The sequence below is a fragment of the Mauremys mutica genome, chromosome 10, assembly GCF_020497125.1.
Source record: "Mauremys mutica isolate MM-2020 ecotype Southern chromosome 10, ASM2049712v1, whole genome shotgun sequence".
Classification (NCBI taxonomy): domain Eukaryota; kingdom Metazoa; phylum Chordata; order Testudines; family Geoemydidae; genus Mauremys; species Mauremys mutica.
The window spans coordinates 64,944,469-64,958,901 of record NC_059081.1 but is presented as its reverse complement, the minus strand read 5'-3'; the positions used below and the strand labels follow the sequence as shown (position 1 = coordinate 64,958,901).

Below are 14,433 nucleotides of genomic sequence, written 5' to 3'. Positions count from 1 at the left end.
GCAGCAGGAGAAACGCTTCCACTCTGCCAGATACGTTAACCGAGTGGAGGATCTCCTATCACCCAGGAGAAACCTGCAGAGCCGAGGCAGAACAATGTAATTCGGATCGGTTTAGCCACACAGCAGCCCTGCTGTGAGGTGCAGGGATTACCAGTCTGGGTGGTGAAGCTTGCTGCGATCCCGCGAAATGGGGTCTGGGCCAAGAGGTAGGGAAATAGGGTTGGCTACCGACAGGGGTAGCGACCTGGTGTACCAGTGCTGCCTGGGATACGCTGGAGCGATCATGATCAGGTGCGCTCTGCCCCTGCGGAGTTTTAGCAGGGCCCTGCAAGCCAGCGGGAACGGTGGAAATTGGACAGCCGATGGCTCATCCACGGCATCAGAAACCTCTCCAAGACTGAGCCCGGGGAGAGGTCTTGGAATGAGGAGGACTTCTCTCTGTTTTCGCTCTCGCGGGAGCGAAGATGGCTATGCGGGGAAAGACCCACTTCCGAAAAACGGAATGGATACCGACCGGAGGGAACGACCACTTGTGAGACCGGAAGGATCTGCTGAGGCGATCCGCCAGCTGAAAAGCCTGGCATACAAGGCAGACTGCTCCCAGCTCTTGGACACTGATGCGCAAGGCCAGCTCTTGGGCCGACCAAAGGCCGTGAGTGCGAAGCTGACCCTGGTGAGCACGCAGCCGAGAGATGGGGTGTCCGTCATGAGGGACCCCGAGGGGTGAATGGAACAGCATCCCTGGATACACCAGGGAGGGCACTGACTCTCAGTCGAGGGAGCCTAGGATGCTCAGGGGGAACGAGACGACCAGGGTGGTATCTCTGCCCGGGTGGTACACCAAGGTGAGCCACGATTGGAGTGGACAGAGGCGAAGCCTGGCATGTGTGGAAACAAACGCGCAGACAGCCATGTGACTCAGGAAACCTAGGCCTGGGCGAGCCAAAGTTGTCGGGAAGGTCCGTAGACCTTGTACAATTGTTACCACCGCATGAAACCAAGGCTGAGGTAAGCAGGCTCTGGTGAGATTGGAGTCCAGGGTGGCTCCAATGAATTCTATTCCCTGTGTGGGAACCAGAGTGGAATTTACCATTGATGATCAGGCCTAGACACCGGAATAGGTCCGTGTCGATGCCCACAGGACTGGTACTTGGGCTCGGAGGTCCCTCGAACGAGCCAATGTGGAAGAGAAATGGGGACATGAAAATACGCGCCCGTCATATCGAGGGCGGCATACAGTCTCCGGGATCCAAGGGTGGGATGACGGTCCCCCTGGGAACCATGCGGAACCTATCCGCAGCGTGAACTTGTTGAGGACCCGTAGGTCTAGGATATGTCTGAGACCTCCCTTCGCCTAGGGGATTAGGTTTCGTCCCTAGGCACCTCTTGTATAGCTCCGAGGAGGAGGAGCGTCCGCACCTGTTGCAAGAGGAATCGCTCATGAGAGGGGTCCCTAAGAGGGACGAGGATGGTTAGAAGGACCTTAACCTTGAGGGCCTGATTGATGCCCACGACTGCATAAGTGACGCCTGCTGGCAAAGTCTTGTCTTTGTCTAGGCGCAGGGTAAGAGCGGTGAGGCTGGGGACGGAAAGGTCGGCGCTAAGCACCGGCGTGTGCATGCTAATAGAGAGCGGAAAGTGACCCTGCTGCCCTTCAGGCTTTGCAGCCTAGGGCCAGCTTTCTCAGAGAACAGGCCTTTGCCAGTGCAGGGCAAGTCCTGTATAGTGGACAGCAGCTGCGAGGGAAGGCTCGATAACCGGAGCCAGGAAATGCGCCTCGTGGCCACACCCGAGGCCAGGGTCGTGGCAGCGAAGTCAGCTGCATCCAACTAGGCCTGGAGGGAAGCTCCATCCAGCTTCTTCCTTCGATCCAGGAGGGCATCGAACTCTTGACGTGAGTTCTGAAGAACCGACTCTGTAAAGTTGCCCACCGCCACCCATAGTAGCGGCTAAGCAGGGCTTGCTAGTTTGCTACACAAAGTGGCAGGGCCCCCGCCGAGTACCTTGTACGGCCCCGTAAGACCAGTCGCCTAGCCCCCTAGGATTTAGGAGCTGGTGCCTGCTGGCCATGGCGGTCCATCCCATTGAGGGACTGGACGACAAGGGAGCGGGGGGGGGGGTTAGATGTACCTAGGTACTCGTACCCCCTGGATGATGCTATGCACTTGCATTCCGATCAGAGGAGGGCCCAAGGAGTATGTTCCTGCCCCCGCCTCAGCTGGGGAGGAGGAAGAAGAAAGGCCAGGGACAAGCGGGTCCTGTGTGGGCTCGCACTCCTGGACGACCTCCTGATCCGGTGGGATCTGGGAGCCCGGTGGCTGAACCGGGGCTTGCTCCGTACTGGTCGCAGGGGGACGGCTAATTGTCGCCTCTGGCACCCAGAGCTCCGACGGAACGGAGCGAGATGGGAGCACCGATATGCCTCTGGCGTGGCAGTACGCCCATGGTGACTAGAAGGACCTCTGATAGGTCTCCTGGAAGACTCTGGAGGGCACATCGGAAAAGAGAGTACTGTGCATATGAAGTGTCCGCACGTGGCAACACTGATGCGTGACTGGGTGGCCCTGAAGGAGCTGAAGAGCCTTTGGTAGAGTCTCCTTCTCTAACTGACGTCGCTCAACTCGGCACCGGGGATCGGCACCCGGAGACATACCGGTACCGAGAACGAGACCTGCCACTGGAGCTGTGCTGGGCGGTCGACCGAGAGCGCGAGGCTCGACGTTCAGGAGTGGGTACGGGAGTCTCAGTGCCTGGGGCGGTGCCGGGAGCGGGAGCGGTGCCGAATGTACCGGGCCAGCAAACGTGACGCTGGCCGATGCCGCGAGTACTAAAGGTACCGCAATGGAGAACGGTGCCGAGACCACGAGCGGCGTCGGGACCTCGATCGGTGACGGGACCGAGAACGTCTGCGGGACCGCGATCGGGGACGGTGCCGCTCTGCAGTGCCGACGCAGGGTGGCGTGAGCAAGATAGGCTCGCCAAAGACCATATAACCCGCACCGGCGATGTCGGGGGTTAAGCAGCGCAGGCCCTGCCCTGGCCATCAACTCCCTTGCTGTGGAAATGTTCCCAGCGTGGAGGGAATAGTGAGCTCGACCACAGCTCGTGCCGGGGAGCATTCAGGTGTTGGACTCGACGGCTCTTGCGAGGCCGTAGTCTACGGTGCTGATACTGTCGGTGCCGTAGCAGTCACCGGTGCCGGGCAGCCCAACGTAGTAGAGCGCTCGGGCTGCGGTGCGGGCCACTCGGACGCCGCTGAAAAGCGAGCTCGACCATGGTTCGTACCGGGGAGCTTTCCAGCACCGGACTCAACAGCTCTTGCCTGGCCGGAGGTAACGGTGTGGATACTGTCGGTGCCGCGGCAGACATCGGTGCCGGGCGATCCGACTGAGCATAGCGCTCGGCTGCGGAGCAGGCGGCTCGGACGCAGCGTCTTAGCGAGCTCGACCACGGTCCGTACCGGAGAGCTCTCCAGCACCGGACTCGACGGCTCTTGCCTGGCCGGAAGTAACGGCGCGGATATAGTCGGTGCCGCGGCAGACATCGGTGCCGGCGAACCGACTGAGCATAGTGCTCGGCTGCGGAGCAGGCGGCTCGGACGCAGCGTCTTAGCGAGCTCGACCACGGTCCGTACCGGGGAGCTTTCCAGCACCGGACTCGACGGCTCTTGCCTGGCCGGAGTTAATGGTGCGGATATTGTCGGTTCCTGCGGCCGACCTCGGTGCCGGGTGATCCGACTGTGCATAGCGCTCGGCTGCGGAGCAGATGGCTCCGACGCAGCGTCAAAGCGAGCTCGACCACGGTCCGTGCCGGGGAGCTTTCCAGCACCGGACTCGACGGCTCTTGCCTGGCCGGAGTTAATGGTGTGGATATTGTCGGTGCCCCGGCAGACATCGGTGCCGGGCGATCCGACTGAGCATAGCGCTCGGCTGCGGAGCAGGCGGCTCGGACGCAGCGTCATAGCAAGCTCGACCACGGTCCGTACCGGGGAGTTTCCGGCACCGGACTCGACGGCTCTTGCCTGGCCGGAGGTAATGGTGCGGATATTGTTGGTGCCGCGGCAGACATCGGTGCCGGGCGATCCGACTGAGCATAGCGCTCGGCTGCGGAGCAGGCGGCTCGGACGCAGCAAGTATATTGTGCCTCTTCATCCTCCAGGAGAGGGAACCACGCCGAGTGGACGTCGGAGTCAGCGAGGGCCAGTGCCGGGAGGCCTTGGCGGCACCGGGGAACCGGTGCCGAGGGAGCGCTCCTTGAAGACTAACCAGCGCTTGGCGCCAAGAGCGGAGGAGCAAGAGCTGCCTCCCTCAGGAGCTGTTTGAGACGAAAGTCCCGCTCCCCTTTGTTCTAGGATCAAAGGCCCCGCAAATGCGGCACTTATCTGTCAGTTGAGAATCCTCGAGGCACTAAGGAGAGGATCTCTTGCCGGCAATGGCTTGTGGCCGGCCGAGCATTGTAAAACCCTGTGGACCGGGCATCGGACCCGGCACCGGGTGAGGGGAAGGGGATAAACCCCGAACCCCTGAAAATAAATCCTATACTACAAACAAATAAAGTTAACTACAACTATAAACTATACACTAAACGAGAGAAACTACGAGTAGCTAGGGAGGTGGAGGTCAGCTAAGCTGCGCTCCACTGTTCTAACGGCCGTCACGGGCGGAAAGAAGGAACTGAGGAGCGGATGGGTCGGCTGGGGTATATATCCTGCGCTATAGCGGCGCCACTCCAGGGGGCGCCCAGCCGACCCACCGAGTGTTGCTAGGGTAAAAGTCTTCCGAAGAGCCGTGCACGCGCGGCGCGCACACCTAACTGGAATGCATAGGAGCAATCACTCGAAGAAGAACTTAGTATCATCTAAGATACTAGAATAGCTAAAGAAAAATGCATCATTTACTTCTCATTGCACTGTCTCTTAGGGTACGTCTACACTTACCTGCCGGTTCGACGCGGAGAGTTCGACTTTTTGGAGTTTGAACTATCGCGTCTGATCTAGACGCGATAGTTCGAACTCCGGAAGCGCCGCGGTCAACTCCGGTACTCCACCTCGGCAGAAGGAGTTGGCGGAGTCGACGGGGGAGCCGCGGAGTTCGACCCCGCCGCGTGTGGACGGGTGAGTTGTTCGAATTAGGGTACTTCGAATTCAGCTACGCTATTCACGTAGCTGAATTTGCGTACCCTAATTCGAACCCCCTTCTTAGTGTAGACCAGGCCTTAGGCACCTTACCATCTTACTCAACATGATTTTCCCCCTATTTCTGCATATTTTTCTCTCTGCTTGCTCAGAGCTACCTTTAATTGTGTCTTTGTGTGTCTATATTTACATGTTTAGGAAGTGACCTCTTCTATCATAGTGCTATGGGAACAAAAAACAACAACAAAAGGAAAATGAAATAAGAGAGCCTAAAAACATAGGCGCTGGGCCAGGACCAGATGACTCAGAGGAAGGTTCAAGAAACCATGCAACAGGCAGCTACGGGAGAAGCTGTTGCCAAAGAAAGCTTCCTAGTCCTAACCCCCACAATCATCATCATACCCATTCTTCAGTTGGGAGACCTGTGACAGCAAGATAAAGTGACTTGGTCAAGGCCACATAATGAGTAAGAGCAGAGCCAAGTTTAGCACTCAGGACTGGCAGATCCCAATTCTGCGCTCAGCCCTCTAGGCCACACTGCCTACTTTAACAGTAATTTTTTGAAGACAATGCCTTATAGAAGAAGTAATAGCATTTGGTCTATGAACCTTGATTGTGCACCATTCCTACGTCAAGCAAATGTGGTTTGGCCGATGTTATTTCTGCATCTAACTATAACCCAACTATTAACCTCATAACCACTCGGCAAAGTTATCCTCTTCCCCAGGTTGGTGCAATAGGCCTCAGGATCACACCTCTTAGTAGTTTGAGTGTTCTAGACACGGCTTTACCAGAGGTGAAAGTAGCAACACATGGGGGGAGGAATCTTGGATTTGTTTCCATTTGCCCATTGGAGGGCAATGACCGTGGAATACAAGAGTAAAGTGGGTGGGCATTACCAAAGGTTCAGTTCTGACAGTAGCCAAGATACTGTATACATCCTTTAGCAAAACTAGCTTCACCTAGCCAAGAGCCATCAGAATGATGCTGCAGTACAAGGAGGAGACAGTACGGGGCTGAGATAGGTGGCTGCTATTTCCTTGTAGCTAGGCAGCAAAGAAGTGAAAACGAACAATCAAGCTTGGCCCTAGAGGTAGAGAGAAAGAGGATAAAGCTGCTAAATGTGGCTCTGGATTCAAGTTCAGATCCATACCACCCCACAATACAGAGGCACACAGAGGTTTATCTTCAGGAGAAGAAGATGCAATGCTTTGGTAACATCAGAAGATGTTATTTTTATCTGCAGTGGCCATGGATCGAGAACCAAAGTAGACACTGTAGGCCAGATCCTCAGTTGGCGTAAACATTGGACACTTCACTGAAGCTGAGGCTCCATCCCTGCCTCTTTAAAGATCTTATGTTTGGATTTCTGTCTGCAGGATGTTAATATTCATATATTTGTATGCAGCCAGCCTTTGGAGCACGCAAACGTCCTCTAACTGTAATTTCAGCCTGGTCAAGGTAACAGACCTTTTTCATTAAGTGCTTCCAAATTTCCAATCTATCCATGAATGTGAAAAATCTGTGCTAATTAAGGCCTGCCGTATACGCCAAAGTGCAGAGAGAAGTTAAGGAGGTTCCAAAGAATTTGTTAAAGATACAGTGTCGACATTAATGTGACTGGGATTATTTTCCCCCACACTCAGTAACATTTCATCCTGGTCTTTATTAATCAGACAAGTGGTTATTTTAAAAAATACCTATGCCTCCTTTGGTCTTAAGTGATAAGGGGTTTAGTTGTTGGGAAACTAGCCAGTTCTCGGGAGGTCAGTGGTGCATGGGGGCACAATGCCACAAAGGAGGAAAGGGTTTCTGGTCACAGAAGTGCACATTATATATACACACACAAATGAAGTGCCAAAAAAAACTACTACTACATTTTTCTAAACACAGGCATATTAGTTTTAATTCCAGATCACTTACAAGTAGATGGTAAGAATATTTATTTCAGAGGAGGGGGAAGATGACCATATTTTTAAATTCAAATTAAAGGATACCATTATGGCAACATTTTAAGGGATGCAAAATACTCCTAGAAAAGACTTAAGTACCCTGTTTGTAAAATGTGTTCTATTGTTGCAGGATTTTTTTTTTCAGTGACTTGGTATCTGAATGAGTTTATCATGAAACACTGAGCGAGTGTTATCACTCATTTTGAGTGAAACAACAGCTTCGACAGTGGTAACGTTCATTCAGCTTCTTCTCTTCACTTCAAGCCCTGTTCATCACACTGAGCACTCATTCCACTGAGCCGTTTGCTTCTGCTAAACACAGAACAAGTTCTAGTCGCGGTAGCGATACGGTTTTAGCAAACAGTTTTTAGAGTCATATAAACATTGTGATTGATGAAATGGAAAAATGGAGTATGTCTGTTAGTCTATAAGGTGCCACAGGACTCTTTGTCGCTTTTTACAGATCCAGACTAACACAGCTACCCCTCTGATGCTGGATTATTTCAGGCATTCCTGGAACACTACAGAAAAAACAAGCCAAACAAAAAGAAAATGCCATTGACTTAAATGGACAAGGTTCCACCAAGTTCAGCAGCTGAGGAGTAAAGCTCTCTGTGGCTCACTCTGATTTGTGTCCTAGATACGTGTCTATTCTGATTACCAGACATCTGGTAGCCCTGATGTACTGTGTAATAATATTCCAACTATGTATGTGAAACACTTATAAATACTAATTAAAATCTAATCGTTTATTAAGACCACATATATCTATCATCTGAGAAGCGATTTGAGCTCATTTTCCTTCACATCCTTTATTAATAAAACACAGTGAAAGGCACTGACATTTTTTTTTAAAAAAAGGTTCCTTTGCATTGTGTAGATGGACCCCATCAGTGTGAAGTGGAATATAATATAGTTTATTATCACTAACACAGGAATGAACCATAACTCTAAAGAGACAAAGCCTCGAGTGAGCTATGAAGGTCATTTTTGTGCATCCAGATGTAATATGCCACTGACTGCGTTAGCATCCCATTTTGGAGACAACGTGGACTGCCTTCACTTTAATAAATAGCAAAAATGAAGGTTTTCAGATGGAACATTACACTGTTAGTCCTACTAGACCTGGACAAAATGAAGGCAAAAATCAGTTCAGTTTATAGACACTTGTATTTAATGCTTCTCTTTTTCAGCCATCTTTAAAGGACACAAGACTCAAACATTCCACACCAACATTATTTTTTATATGCTTCAAAAACAACACACCCTGACCATCACTTTTGCCATTGGAACCTACTTTTCGCTTTTAGATACTTTGATGCATCCACCAAATGGAAGAGGGGCTAGATATTGACTTCGGATGCCACTAACCGCATTATTTAGTCTCAGTCTGAACATTACCCAGGTGACCATTAGAGCTCTCTTGTAATCGGTGGCTTTTGATTCGGGAAATCTAACCTCCCTTGAAACCAACATGCTGTGGATTTTGATCCCTGCTAAGGGCTCTTGGGCCTGATTTTTGAGGCCTTTTTAAAAGGCCTCAACCCAGCCTTTGATATTTGTGGGTTGTGTGTGCCTGTGTGTGTATATATATATATGTGTGTGTGTGTAATTAACTGTGTTTATACACACAAACACAAACAGGTTTTTAGAGGTACCAGGCTGTATAACTGTAGTAAGAAAAATTAAGGTGTTGGTGATAATTCAGGGCCTTGGGGTAAATTCCTGCTGTTAGTTAAAACTCTGCATCCACAAATGACTTTGGGAGCCTTCACTTCATCACTGGGGGTTTTGAAGAGCAGGTTGGACAAACACCTGTCAAGGATTTAAGTTTACTTGGTCCTGCCTCAGCACAGGGGATTGTTGCTATATGGGTCTGTTTGTTAGCCTGGGATAAAATGTTGGGTTTGACTTTTTGATACTTTTATACTAAAATGTGTAAACAAGGGAGAAAGACACTGTGACGTTGCTTCTGCCTAGTCAGCTGGATTTGCTTGGGAACAGATAAGAGCAGTTGAAGCTTTACTTCAGAGCACGCTTTAAGATTGCCTTGAGATAGGGGTTGAGGCAAAGTCAAACAACCAGTTGGGAGGGGCAAAAGGACTTGTGCGGGAAGGTATAAAACATTAAAGACCAAAGAAACACCCGTCCCTGATCAGAGCACAACCTCGCTCCTTACCCCTCCCATGGGGTACAAAGGGATGGAATGAAGACCCCAGATCCAAAAATGGAAGATGACCCTAAGTTGCAAGGGATGGGACTGTATTCCAGGCATATTTGGGCCTGCTAAGAAGGAGGAGGTGGGGATAGGGAAAACGGGGAATGAGGACACAGGCAAGGCTCTGCGACGACAGAGCTGGGAAGAGGGAAATGGGGTAAATGCTCCATGGCGTCCGAGCTGGGAAGGGGGACACGGGGTAAATTCTCTGCCGTGTCACAGCTGGGAATGGAACACTGGGGAACAGACTCTGCCGGCGCGTAGAGCTATGGATATACTTGTTTGGAACTAACCCCAATAAACATCCCATTGTTTGCGCTTCAGACTTCTGGTCTTCCGCTTTCTGGCTGCATGACAAGAACTGGAGGAGGGGGTGAAGGGAAAGTCCGCTAACGATGACTACTCAAGGTCCCATCCAGCCCCACATTTCTAAGACTCTACCCAATCCCAGTTCCTTACACCTCCTATTGTCCTTTTTGGTACCCACCACCTCCTGACTTACGTTTCTGTCCCTGCCCTTCCCTACTCACACACTTGTACAGCAGTAGCAAGAATAGATGATGATTCCACATTGGCTACGATGCAAAGGAGTGATCAAGCGGATTGGGTGCTAGGTAGCAGAATAGGTTAGCATAGCAGTACTTCCCCCTGAGGAGCAGATTTCAAGTCTTCCCGAGATCACAAATTACGTCCCTAATTAGGGTCTCCAGGTGCTACTGCCATACAGATAATGAATGACACTTAACAGAAAGAAACTAAGCACGCCGCACACAAACATCACACAAAGACAGTCACTGCCCCCAAAAAACTAAATTTCCCAAGCTCCCATTTGTCCACAGCCCAAAGGCACATTTCTGCATCCCTGGCAGCCTCTGTTCAGCATCCATGATGGAATAAGGATGCTTTTTTTCATATCCCAAGTTGGATGCAGGTTTAGAATTGTCTGGGATAAGCTTTAACCCTCCTATTATGCTTAACCCTACCAAGTGCTCTTGGTTCTTCCCTTTCAAAAGGTTCCCTGACAACCACTTTTAACTGCCCACACTGCTCAGCTACATACAACTCATAAATTTACTAGAAATTCCAGCATCAAAATCTTCAGTCTATATTTAATCACATTGCCTCTCAAGGTAAGATTATGCCACTTGGGATTCGGGGCTCCCAACATGCTGAGGTTCATCCGCAGCCTTCATGTTCCTCAGAGCCCCTGTTACAATGGTTATTTTTGGAGCAAAAGACCTATGATACATCTCGTTTTGGGTATGGCTCTTCTCCCATCTGCCATAGTTCTATTTGTACACTAAGTTGTGCATCACTCACACTAGCTCAGTTCTGCAAGCAGCAACTGGGATACACTACTACTATTTTCTTATTGGAGCATGAGCTTTCATGAGTGAATACTCACTTCATCGGATGCATGTGACATTTGCATCCGACGAAGTGGGTATTCACCCATGAAAACTCATGCTCCAATATGTCTGTTAGTCTATAAGGTGCCACTGGACTCTTTGCTGCTTTTACAGATCCAGACTAACACGGCTACCCCTCTGATACTATTTTCTTGTGAGCTGTTATTTGAGTAATAAGAGGATGAAGCAGACCAAAAAATACCCACTACTACTTTTTCCCCACATCCAAACAAGCCACCCGGTGTGGCTTTAGAAAGGCTTTCAGTGTTCTAAACAGATTTTGCTTTAAAATAATAATGAAATACAGCTGGTTTTAACTCTCTTGGTCTCATTAAGCAGGGGTAAAACTGTGAAAACACAAATGTGAGAGTGTTAGACTTGGAAGATGAAATCATACGGGAAATGACAAATGCTAAAAATGAAAATAACTTCCAAGAAGGAAAGCTGAACAACTGTGAGTTCATGCGTAGCAGGATTTGCCTGCATCCCTGAGGCTGCTTTGGGAGTCTGTAGAAAACCAAAATATAGCACGGTGCATAACTACCCGCAACATCAGATCTCACTGTCAATATGCCGACTCTTGAAGGCTACTTCAATAGGCCTTGAAGACTTTGGGCCAGGCCCTCAGCTAGCGTAAGTCAATGTAGTTCCACTGATTTTCACCAGCAGAGGATCTGTCCCTTTGTATTTGCTTTGAATACAGGGGTTGTCTTAGCACTGTACTAGCATGAGCACCATTAATTATAGGGCCTTTAATAATTCTGCCAAAATGCCGGGCAATTTCCCTCCCTTGCCCCAAGTGCCAAACATCACTTTTTTCCCACAGATCACTGGGTATCCTGCAGGGCTGTGAAGATTGGTATTTAGTGATGCAAAGAAAATGTTTGAGTTTATTAATCCCAATCCAGCATTTTGATTCCTCTCTCCAACACACATGTACCATGAACTCTGACTGCACAGTTCCTCTCAGAGGGTACAAAATAACCCTTTATTCACCACTCTCCTGGAGACAGAGAAGGAAAATTCCCTGCCTTTTCTTCACCAGTATGATCCCCTCAAGAAAGGTTCATCAACAATAGAAAAACTACAGCAATTGGGAACAGGTTTTCAAAATACAGTGCTATGAACTCTCTAGTCTAGCCTTGGTAGTAACTAAATTTTCTAGTGCAGGTAAGAGTCTAGAACTGAGGCTGATCCAAATCAATATTTTTTAAACCTTCCCACATGATGTGACCCAGCCAGGTAAAGCGTCAGGGCTAAAATGTGGTTTGAAGCCACAGCTCTTGGCAGGGGGGTGAGCAAAGGCACAACATCCAATGGGAGCTTCTGAGAGAGATACCCTGGAAGCAGGCAACTGGGGAGAGCAGCCACTGATACACCCTTTGACAGGTTATGCTGTGTGCTCCGGATGTACCAGGCCAGATCTGCCAGGGAAGAGCCTATTTGGTGACAACAATGCTAATTTTCCCAGGGCTTAGTGACAAAATTTAGCCCCGTTGATGTCGGTGGCAATACTCCCATTGACTTCATTGGACTCAGGACTAGGCCCAGGAAACTCAAAGGGTGAGATTCACATAGGGACTTAAGCGTGATGATGCTCAGTGGCCACCACACCTAATGTTAAGGCACCATGGGGGAGGGGGGAATCACTGGGATTCACCAAGCCCGAGTTCAGCACCTTGGCTCCTTTACAATGGGCTTAACAATATCCAGAACACAAGGCAGCATCTCACCTAATCCAGCCAAAGGGCAATGCTGCACCAACGGGTGTGTGCTAAGCTCTGCCCCTCACAGGGAGTTTGGGGCCTAAAGCCAGGCTGCAGGGAATAGCCTGTCTCTGCTTGGGATTCTCAGCTGCAAACCCTCTCTTGGTGCTAGGCGCCCAGGCTGTTTAGCAAGGAGGACCACCTCCCTCATAACAACCCAGTGGGAGACCCCAGTCCAAGACCCACCTCTGCCCGATGGGGAGAAGGGATTTGAACAGGGATCTGCCATCTCAGGGAGGTGCCCTAACCACTGGGCTATTCTAATGTAGGGCGTCTTCATCTCGTCTGTTGAAGCTATTCCACTGTGGATATTTAATGAGAATCTTCCGCTGTTTTGTGTAAGCTCACACATGGGGCCTGATCCTGTAGGTGAGCTCTGAGCACGCTTCCCTGATCGATAGAGGAACATTGATCTTTCCCCACTTTGTGAATCGCTCTGGGGCTTCGGGATCTGGGTGCCCAGAGTAAGGCTGCCGTGAACATGCTCCGTGACAGAAACATAGGTACCTGGGGAAACTTTTCCTGCCAAGTCTGTGAGCCGAGCAAATTTAGATGCCTAAAGGGTTCGGAAGAATCTGAGCAGGGGGTTCATGAATCCCAGTGGAGCCTGATTCTGAGATTTTGGCACCTAACGTGGCAGTTAGACACCTCAGTCTTTTTGTGACTCAAGCCCAAGTAGTAGAACCATACTAGGCCTACGTGCAGCATGGCTGGGTAAGAGTCCTTAGCCATTCCTTCCTTCTCTCCCCCACATGTAGTGCCAGACTGAATCTAGTCCATAAACTGAATACTTTTGAGCGGGGGGGGGGAAAGCAGGAAATGCCACTGTTACTGGGAAGCTACTTTGCTTTTCCAAATAAAAAATGTGACATTGCACGGGGAAGAAAAAAAAATGCAAGCCACTATTTGGTGTATCCAAAGCAGCTCTCCATTCAGACTATCCACTGCTTTCCTAGAAGCTGTCCAATTTTATGCCAATTAAGGCTTTGGAACCAAGTTTTGGATCAATTTTACAATGCAGAGGGAATATTTTTCTGTGCTTGCTTTTGGCTAATTATAGCCCTTAAGCTGTTGCCACTGCTAGAAACTTGATTCAGGAAGCCATTTACAATGTGTAACAACCACCTTATTGAACTACTGACTTATGGCCAGTGTTACATATTATTATGCACCAGTAAATGGTTTTCTTTGTATTACCTCTCTAGTTACATATACACATAGACACAGAGTTCCCTCTCTTTTCTATGGCACTCCCATAGCAACCAACACAAAGAGCACTTACCAAAGTGAGCATCTGGTACTGGAGATCTTTCTTCTCTCTCTCTACAGCCTGTATCTCTTCCGTAGACAGAATCGGAGCAGATATCCTCTGGGTGTAGCAGCGGCACTTCAACTACCAATCAGAAAGGGGAAAAAGGAGTGGTTTATTATTTCTACTTTACCTGAGGCCAGCCCTATAGTATGAGACTGTCCATGAGTGACTGGCTCGGACCTTTTAATTTTTCTAAATAATTGCCAAGCAGGCTCATAAATTACCCAACCTGAGCTTCCAGTGAAGTTTTGCTAATGGTCCTCAAAAAGGGAGCAGAATCGGGACTATTTTCCTACTCATTTAGGCATTCCCTTTTTCACACCTTTGCAGCAGATTTCACAAATTCATAGAATCATAGAATCATAGAATCTCAGGGTTGGAAGGGACCTCAGATATCCAACCTAAACCTCCCCCTCTGCAACTTGAGACCATTACTCCTTGTTCTGTCATCTTCTACCCCTCATTCTTCTCTTCTGCAGACTAAACAATCCCAGTTCCCTCAGCCTCTCCTCAGAAGTCATGTGCTCCAGCCCCCTAATCATTTTTGTTGCCCTCCGCTGGACTCTCTCCAATTTATCCACATCCTTCTTGTAGTGTGGGGCCCAAAACTGGACACAGTACTCCAAATGAGGCCTCACCAGT

At 49.6% G+C, this 14,433-nt stretch overlaps 1 protein-coding gene across 4 annotated transcripts in view; it reads right to left on the bottom strand.

Annotated features, from left to right (window-relative positions):
• Positions 1 to 14,433, bottom strand: part of LOC123378274 — a 208,266-nt gene that overhangs the window by 49,078 nt on the left and 144,755 nt on the right. For all 4 annotated transcript variants that reach the window (XM_045031861.1, XM_045031859.1, XM_045031858.1 and 1 more), the window contains one exon: positions 13,762 to 13,872. In XM_045031861.1, the coding sequence (XP_044887796.1) occupies positions 13,762 to 13,872 (111 nt within the window). The remainder of the gene's footprint in view (positions 1 to 13,761; positions 13,873 to 14,433) is intronic.